This window comes from Nothobranchius furzeri, chromosome 7 (genome assembly GCF_043380555.1).
Source record: "Nothobranchius furzeri strain GRZ-AD chromosome 7, NfurGRZ-RIMD1, whole genome shotgun sequence".
Lineage (NCBI taxonomy): Eukaryota > Metazoa > Chordata > Actinopteri > Cyprinodontiformes > Nothobranchiidae > Nothobranchius > Nothobranchius furzeri.
In genome coordinates, this window is record NC_091747.1 from 37,059,605 (window position 1) to 37,082,982 (window position 23,378).

Consider the following 23,378-nt stretch of genomic DNA (forward strand, 5'->3'; position numbering starts at 1 on the left):
CCTCCGCATGGCCCAAAGTTTCCGCACCGCACACCTAGGAAATTTTCTAACCAGTCGGACGTGGAAAAACATGGCGGACCGGCAAGAACTAGTATGGCAGAGGTTCGTAAATACAGACATTTGTATGATTCAGCTCTCAAAGAACACCGTGATCAACATGTTGTTAATAATTCTTGAGGAGAAATAGCTCGCACTGTCAGAAAAGACGAGCACGCTGTTAAAAAATGCTGGAATGCCGTGTTGTAAACAACGGTAATTTTTACTTCTACTATGGTGTAGTGTGGGACGCATGCCATAGCGCTCCATGCTGTCCCGTACAGTTTGGGAGAATATTGGCTCACCGCAGAGACAAGCCGCATGAACCATAAACGCTGCAAGTTGTGAAGCGCGTTCCAGCCGCGAGCCGCATCACCAAGTGGAAAGTAAATGCGTCAAGCATAAACCAAGCTTCAGCCACCACGGTAGGAAGCCCAGCTTGCTGTGAGCGAGAGCAGCGATCTGTGGCTGATGAGTGAAAACAAAAGAAAAACATTTGGGACTGAAGCTCCGTCAACACCAACTGGCGAAGCTGCTGCATTTCTAAATAAAGCATGTCATTATGGCGGCGCGCAGCCGCAGCTCACGGTTCTGGGAGAACTGGGCATGCCCGTCCCATCAACAGCGTGGTCCACCCATCTCAGCAGCAGAGACATGGAGCACAGTTTACAACTCTGAACTATGCTGAATAACTTTATTTGAAGGATGCATTTTATCAGGAGCAATATTTAGTCTGGAGCAGTACCTATTGAACCTGCTACTTTGTTAGGTTAGTGGAAATTCAATATATACAATAATAAAAGCCCTTGACACCGAGCCCATGATACAAAAGTAAATTATTAAAAGACGCAAAAAGATGAAAAATTTACATTAGAGAGCATAATTTTGATTTTTCATTATTTTATTGACACACATACAATATTAAGACATTATTTGCATAAAAATAATTGTTGAGTTTCCAAATTAATTTCAAAAATAAAAAAATGTTGCAAAGAACTCAATGACTGGACCTCCTTCTTCCTACGACTTGGTGTTGGTGGTGCCATCAGTAAGCCTTTGGCGTTGGACTAAACTGGATGAGCGCCCTTCATCAGATATTTTACAAGACACAGAAAACAACAAACTGATTAATATGGATATGAAGAAAATCACTAGTTTGTAGAAGAAACAGTAGCTTTCTGTGAAGTACAATAAACCTGTTCCACCATATGGCGAGGAACATACATATTCGAACACCCAGCAATTTTGCAAGTTCTAACTAAGAAATTATTAGGGGGACTGAAACTCACATGAGGTGTATTCCTATTGTGAGAGAAAGCATTTAAAATAAGCAGGAAATCCCATTGTATGACCGCAGGGTGTTCAAATACTGATGTTCATCACTATAAAAGTCCATGTCCAGACACCTCTCACTTAGGGGAGCAGAAGCGTCCGGCAAACAGAACACTCATGGTGGGGTTATGGCGGATGAAGAAAAGGAAAGGATGGTCTGCTCTGAACACTGGTCCAGCACTAAGCATCCTTATAGAGATGTCAGTGGCAGCAGCAGCTTCAGTTCCCTCCTCGTTTACTTCCACAAAGGCCTTGTGGGAGACTTTGGACAGAAAGAGCTCTTTGTTGCTCGACATACCTACAAAAAGAAATATATATGGTAAATGGCCTGTATTTGATATAGTGCCTTCTAGAGTCCTGGAGCCCCCCAAGGTGCTTAACAACACAATCAGTCATTCACCCATTAACACACATTCACACACTGGTGGGTATGAGCTACAATGTAGCCACAGCTGCCCTGGGGCACACTGACAGAGGCGAGGCTGCCGAGCACTGGCGCCACCGGTCCCTCAGACCACCACCAGCAGGCGAGGTGGGGTAAGTGTCTTGCCCAAGGACACAACGACATCAACAAACTGAGCGGGTCTCGAACCTGCAACAGGGCGAGCACTTAACTCCTGTGCCACCATCGCCCTTTATATATTATAATAGATAATAATAAATAATAATAATAATAATAATAGTAATGATAATAATAATAATAATTTGTATTGAATTATTAAACTGTGGTGACTAGGTGCCCCTGATCGTGCACACATATTTTAAAATTGACAGGTTTACTTTTCGGGTTAAATAATGATTGAAATAAACGATTTTATGATTTTGATCGGACAAAGTCACAGTATAAATAAGGTTTTGAGGCAAGTCAGTCACATGAACGGGTTTCAAATAATCACAATTTTAACTCAGAGACTTTTATAAGTGCAGTGGGGCAAAACATTTTTGGCAGCCACCGATTGTGCAAGTTGTCCCACTTGAAAAAATGAAAGATCTGTAATTTTCATAATATGTACACTCCAGGAAATCCCAATGTTTTATTTTTCTGGAATGTATTTGCATAATGGTGAAGAAATTATGCATTTGGTCATTAACTCATTAACTGCCATTGACAACTAAAGTCGTCATTTGCATTTTTTTACCGTGTGGGCATCGGAACACGCCCCCGCTCTGTGAGAACAAACATCCCAGCTCTAAGGTCGATCTTCATCTGCATACGTCACACATCACATGATCAGGAAGCAGAAAATCCATGTGTCAGGAGATCGTTTTGGGCCGCTGCTGTTAAAAAAAAAAGTGAAGCGCAAACCGGAAAACCTTCTGCCGATCCCAATTCAACAACGGATTATGAAAGAACGGATAACGCTGTCATGGTCTGCCTCTGCAGCCCTTCCTTCATGTGCCTCCTGGTGTTTCTCCATCCTCTCTAGGTGCTCCTTTTGTTTCCTAGCACCCTCATGTGTCATGTCTGCGTCTTCCTCATGTGTCTTCTGGTTTTCCCCATTTGCCCCTAGATCTCCAGCCCTCTAGGTTTCTCAGGTCATTTCCTTTAGTACAGCCTTTCATCATTTAGTATGTTTTTTCCCATCAGTGTTCATTATTTTTCTACCACCTCCCTTTGAATTGTAGTTATGTTTCCTGCTCTTTTGTATTAGGTTTTATTCCTAGGTCAATTTAGTTTCACCCCTGATTAGTCATTGCCTTCACCTGGTCCTCCTCCCACACCCCACACACCTGCAGCTCATCCTCCCGGTGTATTTAAGCCCTGTCTTGTCTCAGTGTCTTGTCGGTCCACTGTGATGTTATTCTGTCAGTCTCGTCTAGCTTTTGTAATTTCCAGTGTTTTTGGTACTCTTGAGTCTTTAGCGTTGTTGGATATCCTGATCGTTATCTGGAGTTTTTGGCTTTTGGCTTGCTGCCCCTTGGCATTATTTTTGTTTAATCCTACAATAAAAGGATTTTTCTTTATATTCAACTCCTGCCTCGTGTCATCCTGGGTATCTGCAAATTTGGGTCCTAAACATCCCCGAAACGTGACAAACGCTCACAACAAGCAGATTCTTCCTGATGTAAGAGGTGAGTCTCATCTTTGTTTTGTTAGTTTTAGCGATGAGATCATCACAGAGCGCAACGTTTTGTGACTCTTAAAAAACAGTGAAAACACTGAAAAACGCTGGCAGCGAAGGGCTTATCTGATCAAGAAACGGCTGGCAGTGAATGAGTTAACAAAAATCCACCTCAATACTTTGTAATGTAACCATGGTTGGACCACACTGTAGCTGGTATTTTGGCCCATTCTTCCATGTGGGTCGATGCTAGAACTGTGATGTTTTGGTGCTGTCACTGGACAACATGGACCTTCAGCTCCTTACCCAGATTCTCTATTGGATTGAGGTCTGGAGACTGGCTAGGTCACTCCAGAACCTTGAAACACTTTTTTTTTTTTTTTTTTTTTACAAAGCCACTGCTTTGAGGATGATTATCATGCTGGAAGATCCAACCACATTTTATCTTCAATGTTAAATAAATTAATAATGCTTGGAGCTAAATACTTATTAGTTGCACCATTGTACAATTAAAATCTTTAAAAAATCATACAATTTTTTTACTGAACATTTTGTACATTATGTCTCACAGTTGAGATGTACCTATGAAAACTACAGACCTCTCTCAACTTTTTAAGTGGGACAATTTGCACAATCAATGAAAATACTTTTTGCCCCTGTAACGTGAGGAAATATGGGTTTTCTGTGCCAAAGGTTGTACTTGGCCCGGCTGGGTCAAAGCTGGGTCATGCAGAACATTCACCCACAGAGTGAGACCTTTGCCGACATGAAGTCTGCAAGAGTCTGCTGCAAACCATAACATCTGCCACCTGCAGTGCCAGAAGATGTTGTTCTCATGAAAGCTAGTCATAATAAAGAGTCTTACGCTTCCTTTGTTTATTAATGCTAAATAATCATTTTACCATTTTACTCATTATAAATGTATTTTAATCAAATGAATTATAATTATGCTTTGGTTAATCATATTAAATATAATGAGGCAATGCTTAATTAAGTAATGTTTTGAAGATGTTTTAGTGGTGACCTTCACACTCGCTCACACACACTCTCACAGTAAATTCAAAACACATTTGCTGACGCACAAGTTTTGCTTTGAGAAGAGAAAGGCTTTTGGTAAGTTTTCAGTTCATGGTTCAGTTCGTGGTGACAACGAGAGAAAGAGGACGTGTGAACAACCGCTAACGGGGGAACGGGGCTGCGGCTCCTTTCTCTCCCCCCCCCCACGCTATTCTTGTCAAGCCAGACAGGATAGCTGAATTGCAACCGCTAACGCAGACTCGTTCAGAATCTTTGATTTTCTGAGTAAATTAAACTTTGATTTTCTGAGTAAATTAAACTTAAGAAAGCGCATCTGCAAACGCTCCAACAACGTGTACCGGGGAGCATCTCTGGACCGGATCGTCGCACACCTTCGTCTCCTCTGCCAGCCAAGGTGTGACCTGGATAAACATCCTCCTGAGGTCCGGATCTGAACGAGGGTCCTCGTACGGTGAGGCAGAACACAATAGATAGCGTTTGATGCATCTTTTCCAACGAAACCTAAGTTTATTCAAACCATCACTTTTCACTCAGACACCTGTTTCTTCCTGAAGCAAAATCAGACGCACACACGCATTCATCTCACCTCATTCTCAATTTTCACACATTCAACACAAGGTCTATTTGAGCAAGTTTAAAATATCAACTGTTAAAGATTGTTCAACAAAGTTGCCAATGTTGATTGTTATTTCCTATGTTTGTCATTTAAAAATCATTAGTTTAATTTGAAGAATTAAAACTTTTAACTTTCAAACTTGTCTCTTCATTGAACTGAAACACAGACCCACGGATATTATCGTCAGTTTATCGATGAAAACAACCTTTGAGTCTTCTTAACCCTATAAAATTTGGTTATTAATTTATTAAAAATTAATATTCCAAATTAATATGTAGAATGGTTCCTCTTTCATAAAAGAGCATAAACCATTACACTACATAATTGGAAGAGCCTAGCGAGGTTCTCTACACCCCACTGCATGCGACAGGTTAACATGTCTCACCAGAGAAGTCACATTTTGACGCAGCAAAAGCATCCACCACGCCCATGCGGGTCAGGACTTCATTCAGTTCGTACGTCTCCTCAAGTCTGAATCGAGGTAGGTACACGTCAACTTTACATTTGTGCATCTTTCCTGGATGAGTCCACTCCATGAACTTCTCATAGGTCAAGTGCTTCTCCAGCTGCATGGATGAAAAATCATAGGATGCGTCCGTCCACGTAAATCCTATCAATCTATGTGAGAATGAGTCCTACCTGCTCCAGACCTGTTGTATCATCATCTATCCTCTTAGGTAAAAGGATGAGCATGCTCAGTTCCTTCCCTTTGTAAGGCAACTCCAGGACCTGTTCAGATGAAGAATTCAAATGTTTAAAACATATTATACAGAATCCCTGTCAGTCTCCTTATGAAGTATTTTTTTATTAATATTTAGACTTTGTTACTTTATTACCTGACAGCTGACTTCAGGAATGAAGCCAAGAGGAAAGAAGGAGTACTGGGACATCATCTTTACTGGTTTTGTGATGCTCTGAAGACAGCAAGCACATCAAGTAGTCATGCATGACAGTGGGTCAGGAGGAAGAGCGGGTTCACCAGTAATCAGAGGGTTGTCAGTGATCTCAGATTGTTCCCATTCTGTCTTTGTGTCTCTGGGAAAGAGTCTTCCCTGAACTCGTCTTTCCCAAAAAGAAGTGTAAAAAAAAATCATCCTCCCTTTTATGTCCCCTTCTTATGAAATACTAGCTTCATATGCAAATCTAGCTCCTGAATTCTGTTTAGTAAAACCTTTCAACAGTTTTCTCCTGACACCTCCATGTCTCATCCAGTAACTGGGTTGTTGAGTTAATCTTAGAGTTATTACTTCTTTTGTCCTACCTCTAAAGCTTTATTGTGGATTTCATATTATGTATCATTTAATTTTGCTGGAGAGGAACTACGACTGTCTGGATCCTAAATCTCCAATCCTGCATTGTGCCTGAAATTCTAACCTGGTTAATGAGGTTCACAGCAGACATCACCAGGGTAAAGCAAACATGAATCAGCATTTTTATTTTCAGTGCTAAAACAAACCAGAAATTTGCACTTGTTTGACCACTTTACTCTACTGTATTATAACATGTCCAATAGGGATATAAGAAAATATCGATTCGGCAATATATCGTAATATTTTTTTCCTGCAATATTATATCAATATGCAAAAGCAGTGTATAGAATTTTTGGAGGAATTTGCATGCAAACATTAGGGTATTTTCTTTTCTTTTGGTGAAATTCAAACACCGACTGCTAGTTGGCAGCAATGTGCAACAGGTTTTGTTTCCACCTCATGTTAATCATGTTATGTATCAGTTTGGACTGTTTATTGAATTTTCCTACAATAATTTCAGTTTTTAAAAAATCAAAAACAAGTTAGTTTTTGTACCTGGTGGTTGCAACAAACAGACACCATTGAAGGTAATCAGAAGTGAGGAACAGAAAATGAAATAATTATTTTAATGTTTAGAACAGCAGGAACTCCGAGAGGCCGCAGGCGCATCAGTCAGTTTGCGGCCGCTGCGCAGGTGGAGGGGGGTTGGGGGGGGGGGGGGGGGGGGGGCTGAAGCAGAAACTACCGTTGTTAAAAGAAATGTGTTTAACTTTGAAAATGTGGGAGCAATTTTAACTGTCAAAAACTCCAGGGAACCATTAGTTCATTTTGCTCAAATGGAAATAGAGGCCTGCCTCTAATTCTGGTCCTCCTTCCAATAAAGGCCTGGAGCTTGATGAGCTTGAGTCAAATACAGGCCCGGGCCTGTATTAGAGGATTTACGGTAAATGCTATTAAAATTAAAATATCTCGAATTATTGCAGTACTAAATAAGACAAAGGAATTGTTTAACAAAAAAGCTTTGTATATTCTGTATAACTCGTTAATTCTTCCATATCTGACACATTGTATTGAAGTATGGGGAAGTACCTGCAAAATATTTACACATTTAATTGTTCTTTTACAGAAAAGAGCAGTGAGAGTTATTAGTGGAAGTGGATATAGGGATCCTACGGATCCAATGTTTTCACAACTAGACCTAAAGAAATTTGACTAATTAGTAGAATATAATTTATTAGACTTATGTACAAAGCACAGAAAGGAGTTCTACCAATAAATATTCAAAAGAGATTTGTAAAAAGATAAAGTAATAATAATTTAAAAGGAATTGATATTTAAAAGAAATTTAAACAAGATAATGGAAAGATGTATTTCCGTTAAAGGTGTCCGTTTATTGAATAGTCTTGACGGTGAAATAAAACTATCTAAATCATGTTCTGTATTTAAAACAGGCGTCAAACTTATCTTGATGAAATAAGACCTTAAGTAGGCTGATAGACTTGTTTGTGTTGGGGGTGGGGGGTAGGTGAACGACAGTCTTTGAGTTGAACAGCTAATGTCTGATGTGTTAAGGGGGCAGATATAAGTTTTAGCTTCTTTCTGCTCCTTTTCATTTATGGATTATTTGTGAACATGAATTGTTTTAATGTAAATTTTGTTTGATTGCATGAAATAAAAAATGGAAATGGAATGGAATGATACATATCGTATTACCAGAATTTCACCTAAACACATACATCCCTAATGTCCAAACATAAGTTATTGGATGTGACAACACTGAGAACCATGAAAATAACTGAATCTATGTCTGAGTTTTGCACAAAGATTGTGTCTGGCAGACTTTGAGGTTTTTCAGTTTTACCTTGTTGAGCCAAAATTGGCCATTATAAGTTGACATTTTCAGAAAAGGTTCATCCCAGGCTGCTTTGAAGTAGATGGCGTTGACCAGTACCAGCCTGGTCATGTTGTTCAGCTCACCCTTAGCTATGATACCCTTGATTTTACCTGAGAACAATAGAAGAATCAATAACATCACAATACCACACTGCTGAAGCTGCAGGTTTCTTCATCATATGTGTGACTGATGGTTCATATGATGGTCTTAAGCCTAATTTATACTTCTCCGTCTGCGTAGGGACGGACGCTCGCAACTCCATTATCCGTCCTTGCGAGGCTGCTGGAAAGCCCTTGCAAGGACAGACTGAGTCAAGCTCTTTTCTAAAAACGACCAAGATGGCGGCGCATGAACAACGCAGACCTACAGCAGACAAGAGATTCTGGACATCTGGACTTAAAACTCCAACAGTTTTATCGGCGATCTCCGACTCATCCCAGAGATCTCCAGAACACCGGAGGCTGCCCCCCCCCCCCCCCCCCAGCCGGGCAGAAGTGCATGCAGACGACGCCGAGAACGTAAACAAAGGCGAGGTAGGTGCGGAGGGCTACGGGCCAAGCTAAGGCTAACACCACATCGGCTGCCTTTACCCAGTATCTTCCTCGCCAATGTCCATTCTCTGGCAAACAAAATGGATGAGATACGGCTCTCCATGACTAACAACAGACGGATAATGGACTCCAATGCCATGTTTTTTACCGAAACATGGTTGAACAACAGCTGCCCGGACAATGCTATCGAGTTAGCAGGATGCCACACACACCGAGCCGACAGGCTAGCAGATGACTCCGGCAAGACCAGAGGTGGAGGTTTGTGCATTTTTATTAACAATGCTTGGTGCATGAACTCAACTACTACTGAGAGTCACTGCTCACCCAATGCGGAGTTTTTAATGGTCAAATGCAGACCTTATTATCTCCCCAGAGAGCTCACCTCGATCATACTTACTGCAGTGTATATCCCCCCTGACGCTAATGCTAGGTTGGCCATGAAAGAACTTTCTGCAGCCATTAACAAACACCAGAATAAACACCCCGAGGCTGCTTTTATTGTTGCTGGCGACTTCAACCACACCAACTTAAAGACAGTCCTCCCCAGATTCCACCAACATGTCTCCTGCCACACTAGAGGAGACAAGACTTTAGACCATGTTTATTCCAACTTGGCTGGAGCCTACAAAGCAACACCTCTCCCCCACATTGGACAATCGGACCATCTCTCCCAGTTCCTCACACCTCGGTATTCACCACTCATCCAACGTGTGAAACCTGCTGTGAGGACAATTAAAGTGTGGCCAGAGGGGACAGACGCGGTGCTCCAGGACAGATTTAAAAACACAGACTGGAATATGTTCACCAACACAGACCTGGACCAGTACGCCTCATCTGTACTGTATTACATCTCCGTTACCACAGACAGGGTCACCACCCAGAAAAGGATGACCATGTACCCCAATCAGAAGCCTTGGATGAACCGGGATGTTCGTCTCCTACTGAAGGCCCGCAACACCACTTTTAGGACCCTCACCTGCAAATGGTTACTGGACTTCCTGACCAACCGCCCTCAACATGTCCGACTGGATAACCGCTGCTCATCAACAATCACAATGAACACTGGTGTACCACAAGGCTGTGTGATGAGCCCTTTCCTCTACTCCCTTTTCACCCACGACTGCTGACCTGCTGATGGTTCCAACAACATCATTAAGTTTGTAGATGACACCACGGTGATTGGTCTCATCAGTGACAACGATGAGACCGCCTACAGGGAGGAGGTGGACCGTCTGACCGAGTGGTGCGACACAAACAACCTGCTGCTCAACACTGAGAAGACTAAGGAGCTCATCGTGGACTACAGGAGGAATGCTGACCCACATCCACCCATCCACATTAAGGGGATGGCAGTGGAGCGTGTGAGCAGCTTCAAGTTCCTGGGAGTCCACATCTCCGAGGATCTCACCTGGAATACCAACTGCTCAAAGCTGGTCAAGAAGGCTCACCAGCGCCTCTTCTTCTTGAGGACTCTGAGGAAGAACAACCTGTCCTCAGACATCCTGGTGAACTTCTATTGCTGCACCACCGAGAGCATCCTGACCAACTGTATAACAGTCTGGTATGGGAACTGCTCCTCCTCGGACTGGAAGGCATTGCAGAGGGTCGGGAAAACTGCCCAGCGCATCGCCGGAGCACCACTTCCTGCCATAAAGGACATCTACAGGAAGCGGTGTCTGAAAAGGGCAGGGAAAATCATCAGAGACCACAGTCACCCATCACATGCACTGATCACCCTGCTGCCCTCTGGGAGGCGCTACAGGAGCCTCCGGACTAAGACCACCAGGTACCGGAACAGTTTCTTCCCAACAGCTGTCAGACTCCTGAACCCTGCCTCCTGACATCTGACCCACGTTAAACTCATGGACTGCTTGTATTAACTACAGCCTGTACATACTTATAGTCATAGAATATTCATAACATACTTCATACCGTGTACATTATAACATACGTAATAGATCTATTTCTGTAATATACTTACACATCTATATTATTGCTAATATATATTGTAATACGTCTATATCACGGCTAAAGCACTTCTGGATGGATGCAAACTGCATTTCGTTGCCCTGTACCTGTACATGTGCAATGACAATGAAGTTGAATTCTATTCTATTCTATTCTATTCTAAACATCCGTCCATCAAGACGGAGAACGTAAGCTTGTGATTGGTTAGAACGCCACTGTTGTAAATAGCGCCACCATTGCGCCCTCAAAAACATAGAGACCCAAGGATATCTAGCGGCAGACATGGAGAAGCTTGAAGAGTACCTCTAGGAAAAACTCTAAAAATATGAACGATTTAGTCCCCGTGACTGGAGGAGAGAAAAGATACGCAGCATGCGTTCTATTCGTGGATGGAAATGACGGGAAATGTGGGTTTAGAGGTGGCGAGCGCATGAAGAGGTGGAGGAGGATGAGTGACAAATTTGTCCGCGTTTAAAAAGTCTCTTATATACAAAGAACACAATATAAACACACTAGAACACAATATAAACACACTATCTTGGACCGGATACATGACAGGATTCCACAGAACAGCGCTATGCCCTCTATTGTCCTGGCGGGGAATTGCTTTGCAACATTCCCCAGGAGACGGAGAAATATGAGGGCAAATTGTCTCCATCCGTCCGTGCGTCTCTCCCTCGCGGAGCTGACGGAGATGTATAAATATGGCTTTGGTGATCCACCTTGTGTCTGCTTCTTCACCCAGCTGTTGATCTCGTTTCTGGTTTTCTCATATTTAGTTCTGAAGTCCACAGACTCCAGCTCAGACTTGTAGTTTGTCCTGGTTTGTGTTAAAAACTCCTGAAAACACAAAGCACATTTTTTTAGATTATCATAAAAATGTTAGCTACCAGATCTAATTCATTCGCTGTCAGAAAAAAATCTTTAAACCACTTACCTTTTCTAATAAAAACAAATTATTTGCTCAGGCCATCACCCACTGACCTGAAGGAACTGGTAGGACTGGTCTCCAAACAGCCTGCTAGCCAAGCTGAGGGCAAAAGGAGCACCTGGCTTGTTGAGCTCTCCCAGCAGTTTGTCAAACTGAGAGTGGACATCATCCCGGCAGTCCTGAGTTTTTAAACACTGCGGACAAAGTAGTAGTGTCACACAGAGGCACAGTGAGGATCAAACTGAAACACACTGCTGGGTACCTCTGATATCTGTGTGGCCGTGTCTCCTCTGGCTCCCAGCATCACCATAGCCAGAGCTGAAGAAATGCTGAAAGGAGAGAAGAAGATGTTTGCAGTTGAGTTGTCTTCACTCAGTTTTCTGAGCAGATCCAGAGAGAAGCTGGTGTTGGCCTTGGATAGAGGGGTGGATGAGGCCATTGTGTCTGATGGAGACAGAACAGAGCAGAAATCACAAGGTGGCCTCTGATTCAGTCAGTGTTTGGTTAAAATGCAGTGCCATCCCATTTTCTATGTTATTATTTAAAAATATGGATTATGGCCAACAGAAGTTCATTGGTGCCCGTCGTGGCGGCAACCTACAAACCTGCTGTTGGACACTAGTGGTTAGAGATGCTGTCAGGCTGAAGAAAGAGTCCTATCAGGTCTTTTCAGCCTGTGGGACTCCAGAGGCAGCTGACAGGTATCGGTAGTCCAAGCAGAATGCGACTCGGGTGGTCACGGAGGCATAATCCCAGGCATGGGAGGAGTTTGGTATGACCATGGAGCAAGAAGTCCATACAACTGGTGGTTAAAAAGCTCCTCTGTGGCAATGCTCCAGGGGTCGATGAGATCCGCCCAGAGTTCCTTAAGGCTCTGGATGTTGCGGGGCTGTGTTGGCTGACAAGGCTCTGCAATATCGCGTGTACATCGGGGGCAGTCGCACTGGACTTGCAGACCGGGGTGGTGGTTCCCTTATTTAAAAAAGGGGGACTGCAGGGTGTGTTCCAACTACAGAGGGATCACACTCCTAACCTCCTTGGTAAGGTCTTTTCAGAGGTTCTGGAGAGGAGGGTCCGTCGGATTGTCGAACCTCAGATTCTGGAGGAGCGATGCGGTTTTTGTTCTGGCCGTGGAACACTGGACCAGCTCTATACCCTTAGGGGGATCCTGCGCGGGAATTTGCCCAACCAATCTACATGTGTTTAGTGAAATTGGAGAAGGCGTTTGACCTCCCTTAGGGGGCCCTGGGGCTATGGGGTACCAGGCCCTCTGATGCAGGTTGTTAGGTTCCTGTGTGACCGGTGTAAGAGCTTGTTCCGCATTGCTGGCAGTAAGTCGGGCTCGTTCCCAGTGAGAGTTGGACTCCATCAAGGCTCCCCCTTGTCACCGATTCTGTTCATAACCTTTATTGACAGGATTTCTAGGTGCAGCCAAGGTGTTGAGGGCATCCATTTTGATGGCCTGAGGATTGGGTCTCTGCTTTGTGCAGATGATGTGGTCCTGTTGGCTTCATCAGAATGTGATCTTCAGCTTTCGCTGGAGCGGTTCGCAGCCGAGTGTGAAGCAGCTGGGATGAGAATCAGCTCCTCTAAATCTGAGACCATGGTCTGGATTCGGAAAAGGGTAGAATGCCTTCTCTGGGTCAGGGACGAAGTCCTGCCTCAAGTGGAGGAGTTTAAGTATCTCGGGGTCTTGTTCCCGGGGACCTGGAGCACAAGCTCAATTGGCAGATTGATGCTGCATCTGCAGTGATTCGGGCATTGTACCGGTCTGTCGTGGTCAAGAGTGAGCTTAGTCAAAAGACGAAGCTCTCGATTTACCGGTCGATCTACATTCCTACCCTCACCTATGGTCATGACATTTGGGTGGTGACTGAAAGAACGAGATTGCGGATACAAGCGGCCGAAATGAGTTTTCTCCGCAGGGTGGCTGGGCTCTCCCTTAGAGATAGGGTGAGAACTTTTATTATTATTTCTTAGCCAACAGGCTGCAATATATACCAAGATGGTTGCAAGATAACCCACTAGATGAGTCCTGGTTAGATATAGAACAGACACTTTGCAATACGATAGAGCTTTCAGACTTACCATTTATTAGCTCAACCATAAGAAAACATGAAGGCTTCAAAAGTATTAGTATCAGCACCTCTCTGACAGCATGGTGGGAGTATCTTAAAATGACAGAGTCTTCACTAGTACCATGCAGACGCACACCTATCTGGAATAATCCTGATATTTTGCAAAAGAATAAAATGATAAACCTTCCGGACTGGAATAATAAAGGAATCCTATACCTGGAACATATATATGAAGGATTGGACTTCATCCCATTTAATAGAATAGTCTCCCAATTTGGAATAGATAAGAATAGCTTTTTAGAATACCACCAAATTAAATCTGTAGTAAAACAAAAATTTAAGCTCAATAAAATAGAATTACAAACACCACCAAGGGTATTAGACTTCTTTAATCTCAAACCCCCCAAACTACTGTCTAAAGTATATAAGACACTGTCCAAAATAGACGATAGAATAGTAATCCCTATTGAAAAATGGGAGGTAGATCTATCAGTCAGCTTTGACCAGAACTTCTGGTCCCAAACTTGTTTAAAAACTTTTAAAATGATCAGTTAATTCAGTACAAAATTCTACACAGAGTACACTATACAGGTCATCGGATTTTCAAGATGGGGTTTGTGTCATCTGACACCTGTACACACTGCACAAACAACGTTCCTGACAATTACATTCATGCACTGTGGTCCTGTCCACCTGTCCAGGAATTTTGGGGTAGAGTGTGTGAAGACCTGTCAAAGTCGCTGAAATGTCATATCCCAACCACCCCCTCTCTTTGTTTACTGGGGAAGCTGGACGATGTCCCGATTGCAACATCTTTGGTTCACGTGGTTCTGACTGCCATATGCATCGCTAAGAAAACTATCCTCTTGAATTGGAAAAATAGAGAAACTCTCTGCATTAACCAGTATAGAAATCTTTTGTTAGATCATATTGCACTTGATATAGCCTCTGCTTCCACTTCAGATGAATCTCTCTGGGCTCCTTTGATCAGTTCCATCAAATAGCGAGGGTGGGGGGCCATTGATGTTGTCCTGCGGAATGGTGTGGGGGGTGGGGGGGTGGGGGTGGGGGGGTCTGAGTTTGGAGTATCCGGATGTTCCCTGGAGGTGGGTTCACTGGGGGTGTCTGGGACTGGGGGGCCGTTGCCCCCCTCTGGAGGTGCTTGGGTTGCCTTGGGGGGTGGACTACTGGCGGTTGTGAGTGGGGCCCCTTGGGGATCTTGGCGGCGGCCATGGCTCACTGCCTGGCAGCTGCAATGCCCCTGGGCGGGTCTGGGTGGGGGCCTGGGGGCTCGGGGTTTGGGGGTGGCCGGCCCCGTGTGGGGATCTGGGCGGGGCCTTAGGGGTCAGGTCCTGACATGTATGCTGCCGGGAAGAAGGCAGGAACACGCAGCAGTGCCTGGCCCGGGTTCGGGGGCCTCAGGTAGACCTTGGCTTCTCTGCCGTTCCATCACAGGGGAGGGGGAGGTCCAGGAGGGGGAGGACCCAACCTTACCTGGATGTCCCATGTCTTATATATTCTGGAAGTAGTGCAAATGCAGGGATGGGAATAGATATTCTGCTGGGGTGGGGCTGGGTTGGTGCCCTCAGACTCAGTGAGGCTCTGTAATGCTGCTGCTTTGGGCCCTGGCAGGATGGGCTGGGGTCTCCATGCCCTGGGTGGCAGTTTGACAACAGAGGTGCCTATTGGGGCCAGTAGGGGAGCTGGCTCCCTGGAGGGCTAAGCCCAACCAGCCATTCCTCCCCATCCCCGCATATTTCTCTCCTCCTGCTCCCTCACATCATCACACAAACATACACATAGGACCTTGGGGAGTGGGCAAGTGGGTATGAACCCCATTTCCGCATTCCTGTGGCAACCTGCCCCCAATTTTATTTGCACCTTAAACACTTCCACTGACGACATTCCACACAAACACACACTTAGGGCCTTGGGAGTGAGCACATTCAACGGCATTTGGCAAGGGGATATCTCAGCCTCCTCCCGGGTGCCGGTGCCCACTTCCAATTTTAAACTGCACTTAGACACTGATGGCTGAGGGTGTAAGTGGGGTGGTCCGTTGGTATCAGCTTGCATAGGCCGGATGATGCCCGCACTGCCTACTCACCACAGCCATGGAATACACCTCATGATCACACAACACTATATTGGAGCAGGCAGAGGGAGACTAGGGGTCTTAGCCACCTCTGTTGTTGCTTGGCTTCCTGGGGCTGGAGGCTAGGAGGGAGATCTGGCCGTCTGGTTGGAGTCTGGGGTGGTAGGTTGCTGTGCTCAGCGTTGGGTGGGGAAGCCTGCTCATCAGCACCCCAGCAGAAAGGGTCAAACTCTGGTTACCGGTGATGGTTGAACCCAATGTGCAGCAGTACCGGGACCAGAGTGAATAGGGTGTGTATGGGGAGCATGAGTGGGTGTTCGGCGTGCATTTTTGTAAGTTTTGGGTTGTATGTGCATGTGTGAGCATGAGGGAGGGAGTGTGTGACTGTGTTTGTGTATGACTGTATATGTCAGGTGGGGCCTTTGACTCCTCCCCTCTCCTGGAACTTCTCTTGATGATATAGATCTTCGTCCCCCCTCCCCCTGCCACACCTGGTGTGAGGGGTTGTGCCTTGGTCTGCCTGAGTGTTGGTTGCAACCAGGTCTGGGGGTTTAAGATTTTGGCATCTGCCGGATAGATCCCGGTGGCTGCCTAGTGGGGTCTGGGTCCCTGGGCTCTGCTGGGGTTCCCGGCGGGGGTGGTCGCCCCTGGGTCCCGGGTCGCTGGGTCCCGGGCTCGGCCGGCTAGGGGGTGGGAGGCTGCGTGCAGGCCTGTGGGCTGCCGCTGATGTCTCCCGGGACTCTGCCGGCTGCTGGTTGTGGCCCCCCGGGGCAATCCTCTGTGCCTCTCGAGGGGGCGGGGGCCTTTCTGGTTGAAGTCTCCTTGGGGTTCCTGTGTTCCTGAGGCAGCGCCTGGATCTCTGGGACTTGGAGCTCCCCCCGTCTCCTGCGCATCTTTGGGGGGCGGATCTGTGGTCCCTCACACTCTCTGTTGGACGCTCCTATAGAGAAACCTTAAATAAACAAGCGCGTGTAGGTGCTCACATGGTGCTCTCAAAAGCATGGGCTTGGGCACGTTAAACACAGGTCTTAAGACTATGGTGGGCACTTAATGCACAGTGATTTATTATCGTGATTTTTCAGTTAAGCAATGTTGATTATATATTTTTTCATCAAGTTGACGCTAGATTTTGTTGTATTGGTGATGTGTCCCATTTTTTTTGTCCTTTTGCTTTTTTTTTGTCTTTTTCTGCAGGTCTAGAAGCAGACTCTTGTTCATTGTTTATTTTTGTGGACCCCCCCCCCCCCCCCTCTCCCCACCTGATCTTTTCCTTTCTCTTTCACCTCTGTCTCCGTGTCTGGTCGGAATTACAAAGCATTCAACAACAATAACAATAAAGTTTTAAGTATCAGGCGTGACATTAAAAGCAGACGCTTTGATGCTCCACCTGAGAGTAAATCTGTAAGGCTTGTCACCAGCAGTCAGACATCAATTCTGCTTGCTTCAAGGCCAGACAGGACACGGTAAAGAAAAAAAAAAGAGAGATAGGGTGAGAAGCTCAGACATCCGGGAGGGGCTCGGAGTAGATTTTCTGCTGCATAGACTGCTGCATAAAACCAAAAAGAACTATTTAAATTCTGGAATAAAACATTCAAATGAATAACGATTCTTTGAAACAGCTTTATGATCAGTAGATCTGTCCATTATCAGACCTGTTTGCATCAGGAGCTACAGTCTCTCACTGTAACAAATGAAGAAAAAGAACATTTAGCTTTTTTCCTAACATTTATTGTTGCCTAATCTAGATGCATCACATCTGGCATTATATCTTCTATGATGTTGCATGCTTTCAAATAAATATATATGCAAACTTATCTTTAGACAGAAGTCAAAGTAGCTGATGGGAAAACACTCATGTTAACTTCCATCTGAATTCAAAGAAAGCTTAATAAAGTTGCCTAAATTAGATCAACACCTTGGTCAGCATAGTTCACTCAGACTGAATGGCTTCGTTGACTTTAAAAAAATTTTAACGTTGTATTAAAACCACATCAGGAGTTTTTTCCCAAACATTTTCAATGTATCTACAGGGCTCAGATAGGCAACACTGGAAACAGGAAGTTCTGATTTAATTCCACTGTGACCCAAAACCATTCCAAAACAAATTCAGGAATAAATCTAAAGATTTTATTTAAACATACATTTTAAATATACACAAAGACTGACATGAGTTAAGAGTTTAACCACCAGCTGATGATTTTTAAATGTCTTAATGTGGAATAAAACAACGAAAACTAACTTGAACATTGAAACTTTTGCTTAAATAGAAACATTTCACAAATCAGGAACTGCTTTATCTCGAACTTTGAACAATAGTTTCGATTTTTCATCAGATGGTTGAGATGGAAAAACTTGGTGAAATCGTCCTTTAATGAAATACCATCTCAACCTCGAGCGTGTGTGTGCGCGCGCGCGAGCGAGTGTGTGTGTGTGTGTGTGTGTGTGTGCGCGTGTTCGGACCGGTTCGGACAGCATAAGAGATCGTCTTACCTCCAGCAGGCTCTGATCGGCTAATTTTCACTTAAAAGCAGGGACACGTCTGCTGCGAGTGTTTTTCTTTGGAGGTCGTCCCATTCAGCACACACCCAAAACGATTACGTCATCGTCCACTCTACGTGTATGAACGGGAATATGTTCGACCCCCAGTTTCCAATGAAATGCGAAATAGACTAAACACTATAGACCTAAATTACATAGACTTTTCACTCCATCCGTTTGTTCATCAACTCGTGTAGGAGTCCACCATATTAGGAAGGGAAACACCAGCCAGCCATTAAAATGAAGCTTCAGTTCAGCATGAACGTGATTTATTTACAGTTTAAAGGCAATGTTTTTCTATTAAAAGGATGACTGGTTTAAACTTCATAGAGTTACAAAGAAATTATGTTAAAATGAATTTTTTTTTGTCAGGGTCTTTATAGGTCCATGTTCTGGATTATTTCAATGTGTTGCCTTTATTTATCAGCAAAGCAAACACATCCTTTGCTCGGTCCTCTCCACTCGCTTGATCGGAAGAAGCAGGGAGTCCATAGCAGCTGCTTCAGCAGCATTCAAGTCCGTCTTTCTGTTATGGGCAGCAAGTGTTGACGTCAAGCTTCCCACAGCGAGCAAAACGCAACATGTCAACAAGAAAAACTAGAATTAGTGTGCCAATTGTTTACAAACCTATTTCCACAAAACTCTCTCACGTTTAGACCCACAGACAATTGTGATCAGCAGCAGCTGGGATGTTTGTGACCGTGCAGTTTTTTCCCCCCAACATGCCCACTTTCAAATGAAGCATGTGCCTCTTGTTTTGACAACTTCTCTCCTGTGCTTGCTCACTATACTTTTCTTTTGGTGCCATCTAACCAGGTCTGTATGGGTATCTGCTGTCGGCGCTTTTAACCACTGGCTGGTCAGATCTTGCTGCTATCAGTCGGAAACGAGCATGGTGTTGGATAACTCGTCTCTTTTTTTCCTCTCCTGCATAGACTCAAGGTGCTGTACAAGCAGTGCACCTCACAACACTCATGCACCTTGTGCACAACATCTGGTTCCTCGTGGAGCGCGAGTCCGGTGTCGGTACAGGATCTGCACGGGTGCAGGATCGGCTCGGGGTCCTTCGACTGCCGATGACATCAAAGTAGTTGATTGGCTGAACATGAAGCTTACGGAAGTTACGTTATCACGTTATGATTTTGATTGGTCAGAACAAATTTGCGGTTTTAGTAGCGGTTGTAGTCCTGTAGTTTAAAAATCAACACTTTTTGGAGAAAATATGTTTAAATTTCTAAAGGAAATGTAAAATATAAGCAAATGATAATCGGTGACCCTCAAAAGCTCTTGATGTTGATGAAATAGGGCAAAAATAAAATATAAGAATTTTATTGAAAGACACCAAGCAATGTATATATATATATATATTTTTTTTACTGTACAAATTCACACATACAGCGCATATCTTACAACTCAACAAGATATAAATAAGTACAGGTGGTTAAGAACAAAGCAGCCATCAAACAAAGAGCAACAGAAAAGAACAGTATAGGTGTAGTAGCACTACACTAGTAAGGGGATACAGACTGGTTGAGGCAGTCAATATGGACAGGAGGTTCCGATCAGAGAACCAGGCGCACCAGAAGTATCTTCAGTGGATTTATTGGCGTTGACATTAAACAGCAGACTCTTGTGGCTGGAGATGAATACATGTATGTATATGTGTGGTTTCTAGGAAGGAACAAAGTGACTTCTGTAAGTTAAATAATCCAACAAAGACATAGCTAACACCCACTGCTAACTAAACAAATTATCAACCGGTACTCGTGTAACTGAAGGTACGTTACCAACTTAGCATGGAACTCACAAGGCTAGCTTTAGCATTAGCAACTAACGGCAGTCATTTAAACACTATTAAACATGCTAACGAATAACAACTGCGACTGACGGGCTACCAAACATGAAATAAGCTAGCGAACATAAATATAACATCAATATTCGCCTTCAGTACTCACTTTTATATCCGTCACGCACAACATACACAACGTTAAACCGGAAGTATGTCCATCATAAATTAAAGGCACGGTCTGGAAGCACTGAACAAACATTAGTTCCCCTCTGCGGAATATTAGTTCCATTTCGGTCTTTCGGACACAGCCGGCCCCAATTGTCTTTAAGAGAATTGTTCATCCCTAGAAAGACTATCAGAGGCACCATCACTTTCTTCCGAGAGTTGAGGAAGTGGGATCAGTCTGACGACAAGACGAGTGTAGGGTTTCCCCAGTACCTGCACTACAGCTGAACGGATCCTACCATCTGTGGCAGGGAAGACCTCTGAAACAGTACCCATGGGCCAGGATGATCATGGGAATCGCAGATCCATAATGAGGTCAACCTGGCCGACAGTAAGCCCCTTCCGTCGATCCTCCACTTCTGATGTTCTTGCGGTCCTGGAAGGTACTGACGAATGAATGACAACCAGAAGTTGTCGGCCAGCACCTGGCTCTGCGTCCACCGGTGTCTCCCAACTAGGTCCTCGCTGTCGTACAGGGCTTGTGGTAGGGACACATCTCTGCGACCCATCAGCAACATATTAGGGGTTACAGGGTCGAGATCTGCCACATCTGCAGAGATGTAACCCAAAGGTTTGGAGTTCAGAATGTCTTCCACCTCAGTGAGCAGGGTCTGCAGAACAGACTCTGGAACAACCTGATCTCGTAGGACGATCCTCAGTGATGTCTTGATGGACCTAATTTCTCTCTCCCAGGTCCCTTCAAAGTGGGGAGCGGCAGGAGGGTTGAACTGGAATCGAATCCTCTGTTCAGTTAGCTGCTCCTGCAGCTGAGGACTCATAGCCTCAAAGGATTCTTGTAGCTCGCGACAACCGCCAGTGAAGTTGGTGCCATTGTCGCAGAGGACCTCAAACGGCTTTCCCCTTCTGGCGATGAACCGGCACAAGGATAGCAAAAACGCTTCTGTATCCAAGCCCTCAAGGAGATCTAAGTGCAGACATCTCGTGGTCATACACTTGAATAAAATCCCCCACCTTTTCTCGTGTCGACGTCCTATCTTCACGAGGAAGGGACCAAAGCAGTCGACTCCGACTGAATAGAAAGGGGGTTTAAAGAGCCGTAGCCTTGCAGGTGGGAGGTCAGCCATTCTAGGTTTCTGAGGCTTGGCACGCCAAAGTCGGCATTCGGGACAGTTATATTGGTACTTACGAATTGCTTCGCGTCTTCTTAGCACCCAGTAATGACGTCTCAGCTTGGCTAGGACTCGTTCTGCACCTGGATGGTGGAGCCTCTCATCATAGTCTTTGATGAGCAACTTGGTCACTGGATGTCCAGGGTCCAGGACAATAGGGCGTATGGTGGCAGTCTTGAGACTTGCTGCACGGCGGAGCCGACCAACCAACTCGGATGAGACCAGTATCCTCTTCAAACTCTGGTGCAAGAGGACTGAGTCTACTATTAGTAGGGACTAGCTGCTGAGCCTTGAGAGCCTTTATTTCTGCAGGGAAAGAGTCAGCTTGGGCCTGGATCAGAAGAGCTTTTCTGCCGCAATGTAATCTGCTGCTTCAATCTGATCATTGGGGGCAGCCACCCCGTGACGAGATTGAACAGTGGCTCGGACCAGCTCGGACCAGGTTTGGGACTGGCCAGCCTCAGGTACCTGAGGGCTCGAAGTAACGAGTCCAGCAAAGGTACTCCTCTTCATCTCAGTTTGATCATCATTGACCGTGGTACTTGGTACGACCGGCCAGTGATCTTGATTCTGGGACAGAAAGTCAGGACCAAATCTCCATTGGTTATGACGTATTAACTCTGATAAGGTTAGGCCCCTGGTGATGTGATCTGCGGGGATCCTTGAAGACTCCACATATCTCCAGCTGGAAGCGTCGGTGAGGGTCTGAATTTCTGCGACACGTGTCCCCACAAACACCTTGTAGCAACAGGACTCAGAATGCAGCCAGTGAAGGACAGTGGTGGAATCTGACCAACACACGACTTCCTGAATGGGAATGGTAAGTTCAGTCTTTATTAATTTGACCAGCTGGGCTCCTGGGCACTTAGTTCCAGTCTTGGTATGGAGAGACACTTCTTGGGGGCTACCCTGGAGCGAGTGAGAATGAAGGCAATGTGGACGTTACCTTCACCATCTGTGGTGTGCAGGTAGTCAACTGATCCATAGGCCCTCTCAGAGGCGTTGCAGAACATGTGAAGCTGCCTGGTGGCTGTGTCATCCACGTGTGGTGGTGTGTAAGTCCTGGGGAACTGCACCTGACGGAACTGGGGAAGCTCACCTGCCCAGGCAAACCACTTCTCCTTCAATGGCCTGTGTTCTATGAGTTTGTCCCAACTCAGCTTGTGCTTCCACAAATCCTGTATTAGGACCTTAGCTCTGGTGGTAAAGGGGGTGATGAAGCCTAGTGGATCATACTGCCTTGCAAGAGTCTTGTACATGTTTCTCAGTGTGGGCTGGAGTGACTCTGCAGGGCAGTGCTTGTAGTCCAGAGTGTCATCAAGACAGTTCCACTGTAAGCCGAGAGTGGACTCATCGAGCTTGGTGCTATCTCGGGACAACCATAACTCACTACTAGCAGACCTGGCATCAGAAGGCAGATGGTCAATGACTGAAGGAAAGTTGCTAGCCCACTGTCGGATGACAAAGCCTCCTTCTGCTAGAAGTGTCAGTAATCCGTCCACAACGACCTTGGCTTTGGCAGGGTCTGGTGTGCTGTAAAGGCAGTTATCCACGTAAAAGGCTTGGGTGACAATGTCGATCAGGTTGGCTGGGTACGGCAGACAGCTTTGAACGTGATGCTGCAGTGTGTAGATGGCACAGCATGGACTGCAAGTAGTTCCGAATGGGCCTGCCATTCATAGATGTGTGGCTTCTCCTCCCTCTGCATGTTCCTCCACAGAAAGCGCAGTAGGGGTTTGTCTGAGTCGAGTAGCAGTACCTGGTGAAACATGCCTTTGATATCACCACTGATGGCCACGGCGTACTGACGAAATCTCAGAAGGACTCCCAACAGCTATGGTCCT

General features: G+C 45.1%; 2 protein-coding genes across 2 annotated transcripts; both read right to left on the minus strand.

Moving 5' to 3' along the window:
* Positions 1-925: 925 nt before the first annotated feature.
* Positions 926-18,476, minus strand: LOC139061483 (leukocyte elastase inhibitor-like). Its single transcript, XM_070553051.1, has 9 exons — positions 18,343-18,476; positions 11,942-12,123; positions 11,733-11,873; positions 11,471-11,588; positions 8,197-8,339; positions 5,922-5,999; positions 5,725-5,814; positions 5,471-5,651; positions 926-1,666 (listed from the first exon to the last, which is right to left on the minus strand). Exons 2-9 carry the CDS (start codon positions 12,116-12,118, stop codon positions 1,446-1,448), a joined length of 1,149 nt encoding a protein of 382 aa, XP_070409152.1. The 5' UTR covers positions 12,119-12,123; positions 18,343-18,476; the 3' UTR covers positions 926-1,445.
* A 1,307-nt stretch (positions 18,477-19,783) lies between these two features.
* LOC139070571 (uncharacterized) lies at positions 19,784-21,489 on the minus strand. The gene is made up of 2 exons (XM_070553052.1): positions 20,346-21,489; positions 19,784-20,061 (listed from the first exon to the last, which is right to left on the minus strand). Exon 1 carries the CDS (start codon positions 21,487-21,489, stop codon positions 20,623-20,625), a length of 867 nt encoding a protein of 288 aa, XP_070409153.1. The 3' UTR covers positions 19,784-20,061; positions 20,346-20,622.
* Positions 21,490-23,378: the final 1,889 nt, after the last annotated feature.